The 12,636-nt window shown below is 39.7% G+C and overlaps 1 protein-coding gene across 2 annotated transcripts in view; it reads right to left on the reverse strand.

Annotated features, from left to right (window-relative positions):
• spon1a (spondin 1a) overlaps nucleotides 1-12,636 on the reverse strand; it is a 70,792-nt gene that overhangs the window by 57,052 nt on the left and 1,104 nt on the right. For both annotated transcript variants that reach the window (XM_023953516.2, XM_023953515.2), the window contains exons 2-3: nucleotides 12,264-12,370; nucleotides 4,304-4,437 (exon numbers count right to left, since the gene is read on the reverse strand). In XM_023953516.2, the coding sequence (XP_023809284.1) occupies nucleotides 4,304-4,437; nucleotides 12,264-12,370 (241 nt within the window). The remainder of the gene's footprint in view (nucleotides 1-4,303; nucleotides 4,438-12,263; nucleotides 12,371-12,636) is intronic.

The raw sequence follows: 12,636 nt of genomic DNA on the forward strand, positions 1-12,636 counted from the left end.
TTTCCCATTTCCACGTCGATTATTACCGACATCTGTAGCTTGTCAGATGTAATTAAATGGAGGGAAATAAAATGCCCCATCACAATGCGTAATGACGCACAATGGCTGATCTTGCGCTCTTAGAAGATGTGGCAAATGGAAGAATTCGGAGTGAACGCATCTTTAGACAGCAAGAAGACTTGCTGGCAAACGAGGACGAGTGGCTAATGAGCCGGTTCCGACTTCCTCGAGCCGTCCTGTTGGACCTCTGCGGGCTTTTGGGTGTGTGTCACCCGGTGTATCTGGCGCGTCGGTGTTCCCCCTGCGCCTCAATCACCACTCCACTTAAAAGGGATTCCCCAATTATTGCTCCGGGGAGCTCCGGTGTCCCCCCCGTAGCAGACACACTCTGGCGATGCAGCGCCAGACATTTTTTTGCCTCGACTTTGATGTCCGACCATTTCTTTTTTATTTCGGCCACAGTCCGAGGTTGTGAGGCTACAGCATTTACGGCGTCTGCCACCGTTTGCCACTCACGTGCGTTTTTGGCATTAGTAATGCCCACACTGTGCCCTCCAAACAACACTTTCCTCCTCTTTTCCACCTCGCCAACGATAACTTCTACTTCACATTGAGTGAAGTTACGTTTTTTTTAATTTCCTCTCGGTGTTTGCCATGGTTTCGCAATCAATGAATATTCATTTGTGGGCGTTTCACGGACTATTTATAGGCAACTATGGGCGTGTCATGAAGCCGCAAAAGCTGCGCTACATTTAGAATCGGTTGTGATTTATTAAGGGAAAGATGCATAGGATGTGCGTGCGCACGGTTTTATAAATCCGAATATTTCTGTGCGTACGCACGTCCTATGTCTCATCCGTACACCACTTCTGACGCAAATCCTACGCAAAGTTTTATAAATGAGGCCCTAGGTCTGTTTCACTAAAGATACTGCAACATTAGACTGAGCTAAATTGTATACTGTGTAAATGCTCTCTTTCAAATGGGGTGTGTATTAATCACAACCTATTCAGTGAAAAAAAATATGAACCATTACATAAGGTAAGTACAGTGCTAAGTAACAACTTAGCAATGTAGAACTAAGTGCTAAGTTGTTGTTTTTTTCTTAACTTGCTTGAAACCACAGTAGTCTCAGAGATGAAGGAGTAAATAATGATTTAGCTTAATTATTTGAACACTCCCACATCTGCCAAACAGCATGGACCTCAATTCAGCTAACAGCTCCCTCAATTATGGTGTGGAAATTCACACTCAGATTCCCCACTTCCCATGAGTCTTAGGGGCTTAAGGTGGGGCTAGCCCCCGGTTCGCCACACTGTGTTGTAGATTGATGATGTATATGTGCTGAAACCGCGTGCGTGTTTAAGAAGGAGCAGGGAGCTGCAGCGGAACGCAAGACCAGCTCTCCCCTCCTTCCGCCTGTAACACGGCAGCAATGTGAAAATGACAGGGTTGGTTAAAAAAACATACCAGTAAAAGAGAGCAGCAGTGACTTATGCGCGGTCTACGCAGCTCTGCGTGGGGCCAGAAGTTTCCTTCCACAACAGCGAAGGAAACTTCTGGCACACAGCAGACCGGCTTTTCCAAACCCGTTGGTGATGGTGGATTTTTTCACACTGCTTTTAATGATTGCTTTTAACTTAAAAGCTGCGTGATATTGTAGTGGCGGTCACGTGCACGTTGGGTCTAATGGCACCAAAGGATTGTGGGATGCGGCTGAGCATGGGTGTTTCTTTTATTGCACCATGACTTAAGTGTCTAAGAGCTGAAGTCATGTCCATGCTGTTTGGCTGCTTGTGCATGTGTCAAAACCATCGTGCTTGTTGCTGGATATAGAACTATGCAGGCAGTCTACCCTCTGAGGCTGCCGGAGCGCTCCTGGCGGCCGTTAAATAAAAGCATAAATTAGTCGCGTCATTGGATAAGCCGCAGGTTTGAAAGTTGGTGACATAAATAGCGGCTTATAGTCCGGAAAATACGGCACATCTAAAGCAATCTGACTGTGACACCAAATGTCTCAGCACAGAGGGTTAACACAACGTTCAGTGGGGAAAACTTGAAATGATTTGTTTTACAAGAATTGAAAATTACACAGGCAGTTAGAAAAACACAATGTTAATTATGTAGGGGCTTTTTCTTTTAAATGCAACTCAAAATGTTACTGAAAACTGTTGGATTTGACTGAAGGACACTAGAGGGTTTAAAATAGATTGTACGCTTCTGAAAGCCAGAAGTCTGAGTTTAGGAGGTTCAATGAGCATCCTTGCATGACCCTGTCATCATGGACAAATTTTAGAAAAAGCCAAACCACCAAACATGGTCTTTCCATCTAAAAGACAGAAAACCTCCTTTAATTATGCAACAGACACCAGTTACAGCGAGAGAGATTCACAACAAAAACAAATGGGAAATGAAGTTACACTAAAAATAACTATTTACTGTGGCAATAATTTTCCCTTCCTTACAGAAAACAACTAAAAACAGAACTTCTCTGTTCTTGTATGCAGACTAGACACAAAGTCTCTGTGTAACCTGTTGAAAATAATACATAAAAACACCATAATGTTTTCAAAAAAAACATTAACATTTTTACCATCACACTCTGTAGAACGAAGATCAGGGAACAAATTTATATTATCCAAATTTAGTTATGCTTACTTTTTCCAACCAATTCCCTTTGAAAATCTATGTGCTTCTTTGTGACTCATCTGCTACAACAGCAAAGTTTTTCAGTTCCAAGTCTCTCTTACCAAGTTAGGCTCATCTTATGTGCCTATTTATTTCTCCACTCTATGTTGAAGGTTGAACATAGATCTGATGATGGAGATGCAAAAGTAGAAAGGCAGGCAAGGGGGGGGGGGGGGGGGGGGGGCGTGGAAAAGAAATAGTAAAGTTTGGAAAAAAAACAGGTAGATAAGAGCAAAACAGAAGAAGTACAAACTACAGAGTCAGAGCTTTTTAAATAAATTACAATAGTTGGAACATTATTAAGCATCTCTTTTGTGTCGTAATACTCCACACCAAAAAAGAAAGAAAGCATCAAGCACTAAATAATGCATTGATTTAAAGCCACTGTGAGGTCTAATCATTAAGTCCCATATCCCCATGCTCTCATTATTTCCTGGAAAAAGAAACAGGGGAGATAACAGAATCTCTGTCATGATTTTCTTTTACAGTTTGAGCACACAGACCCAGAGGACTAAGAACTGGAAAGTGGTTCAATGTTGATGAGCTTTCAAAATAGATAAAGGCAATAAAAGGTAACAAATGACTTATAATTTCTTCTAGAGGAGTTTGAAACTGTGCATTTTAACGTGCTTAACCAAATAAACACTTTTTACTACTTATATGGAATGGACATGTGCTGGTTACATGCTTACAATTTAACTCTGACTAATAAAAAAATAAAAACACATTCATAGCTTAATGATCAAAAGGGAAAAGAAATAGAATTATACTTAAAAAAAATGAATTTGCACATTGATCATTTTCTAATTACATATAAAAATGTAAACTATAAGCATGAACTTAAGTTCTCTTTCTGTTTTAAAAAGAAAAGTGAAACTAAGTAAGGGTTAACGGCCGACGAAGTATGCATTTTCACTTTTTATTGCACACCGTGGAATCCTGAACCGTGCGACACGAAGCGGAGAATGGTTGCTTCCGCGAAGAGCGTTAAAAAGTGATAATGCACACTTCGAAGGCCATTAACCTCTTATACCATGGTCCCTTACAAAATAAATAAATATTAGCCAGTTTTTAGTCCTTAATTCTTGTGTTCTTCCGATTTGTACCGCTTTTTTCAGAAAAAGCAGACTATTTGTGACCTGGTGCTGCGCCTTGTCATGGTAACAAGGCACCACCGCTGTAGTCATGATTCGGCAATATAAAGCGATAAATATATATATGCTGATCAGATTCAGATAGAAAGTTCACCTCTTACCGCTTGTTTTTGTCCAGATGATGAACCAAAAGGTTGTTTTAAAGAAGCCGGCATAGTGATACAAAACATTTAAGCTAGGTGACTGGAACTTCTTTTTTCACCGTGCGGTTATCCTGTGGTATAACACTCTTTAATGCACACCCAGCAGCCAATCAGAATCGAGTATTCACCCGGGCCATGGTATAATCACAATTATGGCATACATCTCTCACAAAATCTTTGGATCTCATATCTTTACAGCCTGCACATTTACCCATTTGAGGGCCTCAGGATGTAAAGGACTAGTTAGTGTTGCGTATCTGTAGAGGTTGAGGTTTGGGAAGAGAACTTCCTTCATATTGGTTCAGCATATGTACATACTTGAGAAGAACGCATCCAGAGCCAGTAGGGGGCGCTGTCCAAAAAACTTGAATGTTGTTTCGCCGGCGAGGAGTGCTCTCTGTCACTGCATGAGGACAGTTGGTCATAAACTGTGTCTCATCCTCATCGATTATCTGCAAAGCAAGTTTAAAAAAAACAGTTTATTATGCATATAAGTGCTCTCAACTAAGTTTTTAGCACCTACAGGTTATTTACCTTCATCCATCAACAATTATTTCCTTTCTCACTGTAGGGCTCAAACCATTCTTACTTCAAACCAAAACTCAGGTTGATTGCACTCTTTCATACCTTATCAGCAAATAAATGTCAGTGTCAAACCATTTGTGATAATATTCTGACAGCATGCCACAAAGATCTCACAGCCTCTCTTCAATGCTGGAGAAGCCTAAGAAAACTGCAAAAACATCTTTTGAAGGGCGCATTCATTTATATCCTTTAAATTATTTATTTAGAATTTAATTTTTTTAGATAAAATATAAAAACAAATTGTAGATCTGCACCATTATTTAGCCTATTATTTTGAGACTGGGGTCTCAAAATATGTGATACTGTATGTACTGAGCTGCACCTCTGAGATAGTCTTCACCGTGTCATTGATTTTAACCAGACAGAAAATGAGTTAAACCGACTGGATGAAGGAGCCCAACCAGAGAGCAAATTCTAGCTGCCCAAAGAACAAGAATCTGTCTGATGGGAAGTGACATCAGGGCAACAAGGACAAGGCATTTCTCACTCCATGAAGCTGTCAGCGGAGAGCTTCTTTTGCCAAGCCATCTTATGAATGAGCTCTCTTTAAAAGTCTTTGAGTGTGTGCATCTGTGTGTTAAAGCCAAAGAGGGAGAAAGGGGGAGCTTGGCAGCCACAGTGCACGTGCACGGAACTTATTTTCTTCTCCATCCATGTCCCCATGGCTTCACGCAGGTATCTTCAATTGACTTGATTGGACTTCAAGTCTCCTGAGATTTAAGCAAAATTCTACAAGATTCAAGATTTTATGAAATATTTTGTATATTAACTATTTAGGATTCTACCTTTCAGATCCAGTCTGCCATCAGCAGCATGCCCTCCTGTTTTACACTCTTGCCCAACACACATACATAGTGGCAAGCTGACCTCCCAAGAGAGCCAAGTGTTTAACCAAGTCAGAGCAGTCCTGAAACAAGGAAGATGGGGGTACACCAGTAGATTTCAAATGAGCTTTATGTTAAACCCTGATGTCCCCTGTGGGAGTTTATTATTTTCTTTTTTTCTGTACATTAGGGCTGTATGGGGTGCTTTTCTTCCTTTTTGGGTGGCGGCATAGTGTGTCTGCACACATAAGAAGATGATGATAGACTGACTAAGCAGTCAATGATGGAGAAAAATCTCTGGATAGCCGTTCATTTACTCTGCTCTATCACACATTCCCTCCAATAAGCCAGGTGATCATACACAGCTTTCAAAGAGCCCTTCAGGTTCTGAGAACCTGACAGGAGTATAATCAAAGATAGGCTCAATTTCCTTGATTCTAACATCTAAAAGGTTATGGCCATACATCTGTGTGTTTCATCTATCATTCTTTGTGCCCTCAACACCCATTTTGATGTGAAGCAATGTCACCATGATTTAGAAAACTGTATTTTATTTAGATATAATGACCAAATCTACAATACTTTACAGCTTAAAAGGAAATGTGTTCAACCCTGGTGGCCAGTACCATCTTAAAGTATGAAAGAGTGAGGAAACAATCCTTTGGACATCATAAAAAAATTTCATTTAGCTGTGATTAAAAACAAGCGTACACGGTGAATGACAAGTGTAAAGGGTGTGACACTTAAACTGTCATCAAGGAAGAAATGCACATGGGATTAGTTTTGTTGCATAGGAATTTTAAATAAAAATATTTAAATGAAAATAAGTTGTTGAGTTCAGTACAAATGACCTTGCACAGATGAAAAACAAAAAGAATTGTATTACAAATAAGATAAAAACACAACACCTTTAAAAGGTTCAGTGCCAAAAAAATAATTCCACAGCACGCCTTACTTCCTCTGACATGTTTAAAAGGCGCAATGACACAAAAAATGGGGGCTAGGTTGTTTAAAAGGTTGTTAATATGAGAGTGTAAATGTGTTTTCTCAATGCTGAAAAAAAAACCATTTATTTCTTTCTTCCACCCCCAGTAGGTGAATTTTAGCAGCTTGTTTTGAATTATCTTGTGGAGAGAACTTTTTCCCATCTTTTGAGTGGAAGTTGTCGTGTGACTGATCAGAACTGTTAAGCATTGCTAATGCAGAAAAGAGTCCTATGAGTGGATGAAGCTGAATGAACTACTTGATCCAGTAAATAAATTCTAAAACAACTAGGTTGCATCCAAAAAAGCATCTCTCTGCCACATCTGTTGAACCAAGGACACGGTACACTGTTAGACAAAAGGATATGACACTAACAGAGCATCCTCTTTTGAAAAATCTACTCATAAATTTTAAAAAACTTGATAAACTCATCAAAATATTTCTGTCAAATCGTCATTTTTCCCTGGAGATTTCTGCAATGTTTTAATCGTCATTCCACTAGTTTGGTCACACTCTCTGCAAACACCGAGGCTTGAATGTGACACATGAATGAGTGAATGACAGTTCTCCCTTTACACTGTGGTAGAATGCATTTAATATCATGTTAATGCTTTCTGCAGAACAAGTGACAAGATCCATGCTTTGAAAAGGCTGCTGGCAGAATCTCTGCAGTTCAGTGCATTTGCACGCTCATATATTGACTAAAGTTGTTCTGGACTTTTAAGTGATTCATGTTAAACATTCAGAAGTTGAATCAGAAAACAAATTTACCAGAAAAATTGCAGGCCTTTAGACACGACTGTTATTTTGTAAACAATTTATTTTCCTTATAGCAAAATGCTACATTTCACTTTACTTTAATGTTTGCTGTATGGGTTTATAATAGATATTGGAATATTTTTTGAGAATCTCCTGGCTTCAGAAACACATGAGATTCCCTGTGGAATTTTTCATTTGAAAAATGAAACTTTTAAAAGTTGTCTGTAAAATGTCCCCTTTTCACTATCTTCCAACTTTACACTTTTTTTCTTTTTAATCATTTTTTAATGGGTCCATTTATATTGTTATATAAAAAATAAAGAGGAACACAGTGGTGTTTGAAAGCTCCTTAGTTGGTGCTTGAAGTTTGCCAAAAAACATCCTCATGCAATTGGACCACATTTATGTTATTTATGTTTCTTTTGAACCTACTGTCGAAATGTTGGAGCAGAAACTGAAACTCTTTAGACTTCCTTATCCAGTCTTCTGTTGTTCTATATTGTCAAATCTGCTTCCTGTTCTCCTGCAGGCTCATCCCCTGCAGCATAGGCCTGTGAGGGTTTGGGACATTGTGGATTGAACAGTGGCGGAAGGTAAGCATTCCTATCCTTAGCTGCCACAACTGGCTCTTTGGACAACTCTTTAACAGTTGTGGCACAAGGTTGAGGGCTACCAACTAGATACAGTTGGACTTGCCTCAACTTACAGCTTTGGGTCTGGAACCATGATTCTAAAAAGAGGTTTGACTCTATTCCCTCTAGTGTTCTCAAATTTTTGTGTTGGATCACATGGCAAGGGGAAATGTAGAAATGAGCTGGTACACCCAAATGTGTAGAGAGGGTCTGCTGGGAACATGTGACAAATTACCTTGTTTGACAGATTTTTACCAACCAACAATGGAGGACATTGAATCTCAGTGGAGTGGGCCTTGGGGACTGACCACAGCTGTGGTTACAATACTATTGGTGCCCACTGGGCAGCAATCCCAAAATTTAGTGGGCACTACAAATGAAAAAAGTTAGGTCTATAGGGTTGGTTGTCCTGTACAACTGGGTTTTGCTGTCAAAAATGAAAAGATTGAGTGGAAGAAGCTCAGCGACATAATGGAAAATGACTTTAAATCAGTTCTGCAAGATTCCAAATGAGTGACCGTACAGGTTGTCCTGGAAATGCAAACCAGCTTTTAAACCTTACTAGAATCTCAATGGATGTCGGACATTTGCACATCAAGTCCATATGTGTTGTGTGGACTCTGGGAGGCCTAATGACTGTTCACCTTAAGATATCTTCTGTGGGAAGCTCTGGGAGTGTGGGATACATGGCTGCTATTGGGGGCTTTTTAATCCTCGAACAAACAGAGCACAAGCTCGGTTGGCATTGCAATAGTAAATCTGATTTGTTTCCAAGGAGAACTCGACTCTGGCAGGGATATCCTTTGTCATCCTTTCTTTTAATTACTTTAATGCACAGAATTCCTCCTAAAACTAGGGCCAAAAACAGTCATAGTATGATGACTCTATAAAGGGAAAATTTGTCATCTTAACAAGCTGCAACATAACAAACACAAACTTCAATTAGGTGCATAAATAATGTGTCCATGAATGTTAGATAAAGGGTCTGAGCTCTGTTCGTTCTCATACATTTTTCTAAGTTTGTGCACAGGCGTGTGAGCACTGCATAGTAATGCATCATATCACCATGTGGCTAACAAGTACACTGAATGCTTGTGTCACATAACAACAAATGACATTGAAATGTGTCATTCATCTTAGTACACAAAAGTGATTTTTACACAGAACAAAAAAAAATGCTCAGCTTCTCAATGTTCTTGCATGTTCAGGGCTAGTTTTCACAGAAAATATCTCAGCTTGACTGTGACTCTAATGAGATTCGCCTGAAACTCTCCAAACTTTCCCCTGAACTGCAGCAAATGCTCTTTTCATAGCAATACATCTTGTAAATTCCCGAAAAGATTGGCACCTGTTCTGTTTTACTCATTTTTAAACTGTATGACACTTATCACTTTGGATAAAATCATCTGCTAAACAACAGAAAATAAATAAATAAATGCATATATATAGATATATACACTGACCAAAAATATAAACGGAACACTTTTGTTATTGCTCCCATTTTTTATGATATGAACTCAAAGATGTGAAACATTTTCCACATACACAAAATAACCAGTTCTCTGAAATATTTTCACAAATCTGTGATAGTGAGCACTTCTCCTTTGCCAAGACAATCCATCCCACCTCGCAGGTGTGCCATATCAAGATGCTGATTAGACAGCATGATTATTGCACAGGTGTGCCTTAGACTGGCCACAAGAAAAGGCCACTCTGAAATCTTCAGTTGTATCACACAGCACCATGCCACAGATGTCACAAGTTTTGAGGGAGCGTGCAATTGGCATGCTGATAGCAGGAATGTCCACCAGAGCTGTTGCTAGGGAATTGAATGTCCATTTCTCCACCATAAGCCGTCTCCAAAGGCGTTTCCGAGAATTTGGCAGCACATCCAACCGGCCTCACAACCGCAGACCACGTGTAACCACACCAGCCCAAGACCTCCACATCCAGCATGTCCACCTCCAAGATTGTCTGAGACCAGCCACTCGGACAGCTGCTGAAACAATCGGTTTGCATAACCACAGAATGTCTGCACAAACTGTCAGAAACCGTCTCAGGGAAGCTCATCCGCATGCTCGTCATCCTCATCGAGGTCTTGACCTCACTCCAGTTTGTCGTCGTAACCAACTTGAGTGGGCAAATGCTCACATGCGATGGCGTCTGGCACGTTGTAGAGGTGTTCTCTTCACGGATGAATCCCGGTTTACACTGTTCAGGGCAGATGGCAGACAGCGTGTGTGGCGTCATGTGGGTGAGCGGTTTCCTGATGTCAATGTTGTGGTTCGAGTAGCCCATGGTGGTGGTGGGGTTATGGTATGGGCAGGTGTATGTTATAGGCGAAGAACACAGGTGTATTTCATTGATGGCATTTTGAATGCACAGAGATACCGTGACGAGATCTTGGGGCCCATTGTTGTGCCGTACATCCAACAACATCACCTCATGTTGCAGCATGATAATGCACGGCCCCATGTTGCAAGGATCTGTACACAATTCTTGGAAGCTGAAAACATTCTTGGTCAGTGTATACGCATGCAAATGGAGCTTATGGTAAACTAAAATAATTTACTGCTCCATACTGGTACTATATTTTGTCTATCCTAATGTATATCTTAAATTAGGTTAGACTTGATCCAACGTCATGATCATAACACATTTACAGGTACAGGTAACACAATACCATTTGGCATCTATTGATAACTGCAAAAACAGGAAGTGAAAGAAAGGGGGGATACAAGTTAAATCAGATCAATAATTCAGTTCCCCTAATTACTTAAAGCAAACTTAAAATGTCATGGCCTCAAATAGCAGTGGCTGTTTTACCTGACTAGTATGACAACTTTCAATTCAACTTTAACGGAAAAGTTGCCATCAGGAGGTCCTTCAAGATGACTGAAGACCTACAATGATCAACTAGAATGACAGAAACGTACTTAGTGTGACATTTGGAATGAGGAAAAGTAGATCAAGGGCTTTGGAAGTGTAATCAAAAATTTCAGATGTGTGTTAAAAGGAAGGGCTTAACAAAAAAAGGGATAGGAATGAGCAGACTGACAGGTGAGGCTAGACGGCAGTCTATGAGGACTACAATTTTTGCAGATGATGTTTTCATATGTAGTAAGAACAGGGAGGAAGTGGAGGAACATCTGGAGAGGCTGAGGTTTTTTTATCTTGAAATGAAGATCTGCTTCAAAAGGACAGAGATCTGTGTGTAAATGAGAATTACTCAAATTAAAAGGTCAGCTGACAGGGAGCAGAGATGAAGAAAGGTGGAGGACTTTTGGTCTAATAGTACGGTAAGTAAATAGGGAGTGAAGAAGCTTTTACAGGCAGCTTGGAATGGGTGTTGAAGTTCTCTTAGAAGTGAAAAGGGTGGATAAGATCAGAAATGAGAAATGCATCAGAGGAACAGCTCATGTTAGACATTTTGAAAATTAATGTAAGAAAGCCAGATTAGGATGGTTTGGACACATTGAGAGGAGGGATAGTGATTTTGTTGGTAAAAGGATGCTGATGATGGAGTGTCAAAAAAGGAGAAATACCAAAGAGGCCATTCATGAATGTAATGAAGGAGGGGGTGGGGGTTGTTGGAGTGAGTGAGAAGGACGTAGAAAATAGGGTTGGATGGGGGCAATTGATTTGCTGTGACAAACCTTAAATAGACCAGCCACTAAAAAGAACTAGAGGAAATATTTAAACATATACTTTAAAGTGTGTTTTTTTATTCATTTAGCATATCATACCTTTCCCGTATTTACCACACTTAAGCAAATGATGATATCACGGTCAATGTGAAGGTTAGTGATTTTTGTCACACTAACACAGTAAAGATCCTTTTATAGATCTTATGAATGATGAACACAAGCCAAAAAAATAAAACACATCAACAGTCTCCCTTTAAGCAGAACAACTTCTCAAAACTGATCCTTAGCCAAGATTAAATAAAAAAATGTGAATCCTTTAACTTACACAGTTTAGCATAAAACCTTTTCTTTAATACTCCACATCTCACTCTGCATTAATGACAAAAGCCAAACAGATTTGTTCATGATCACATTAGCATACTGTGGCAGAACCAGCGTCATTTGCCTGCTTTTTTTCTCCTTCTGAACTCTTGGCCTTTCTCCGATCTTTCCCTCCTCTCCTTTAGTACTTGGGTTGTATAAAATTCTAATCAGTCTACACAAATTCAATTTCACACAATGCATTCCGGCTTGAGAATTTCTGTCTTGAAAACTCTAAATGTATGAAGATCAAATGGTGAGAGGAAAGGGCGACTTGAAGATTGAAGATCCATCAACTTTTATTGCAGGAGGTTAGGTTAAAACAATAATAGTTAGCGCTTGTGTTAGGATCCAGAGAAAGGACCGTATCGGTATTACAGTCAGGCGCAGATGCTCAGATGTTCTGTGGCCGTCTCCAATCTAAATGTATAGATTAGCTTACTCTCTTAAAATGATATGCCAAGTTCTACCTGTGACACTGCCTTACCCGGAAATTTCCAGCGTAGTCATCATCCTTGTCTCCTCCTGCACCCTCTTTCAGGGCAATGAGAGTGAATCCTCTGAAGTAAGAGGGACTGGATGCAATCACATTCACTAGATGCAAAACAAACAGGAAAGCCTTTTCATCTCCATATTGACAAAAAATAATAACGATAATGATAATAATATATAAAATAAAAATGCAAAAACTAACGTAGACACTAAAATTGACTTAGTAAGAGTAAGCTGTAGAGGTGCCTGACATTTAAAAGCAGAACAGTGTATTCAGACCTTTCAGGATGGCTTACTTTAATATTCCACAGACTTCTAACTTCAACCCATTGGGTTTGAATTTTCATATATTGTCCTTTAGAAAAATT

Source organism: Oryzias latipes, chromosome 3 (genome assembly GCF_053564925.1).
Source record: "Oryzias latipes strain Hd-rR chromosome 3, Olatipes_Hd-rR_3.1".
In the NCBI taxonomy this organism is placed as follows: Eukaryota; Metazoa; Chordata; class Actinopteri; order Beloniformes; family Adrianichthyidae; genus Oryzias; species Oryzias latipes.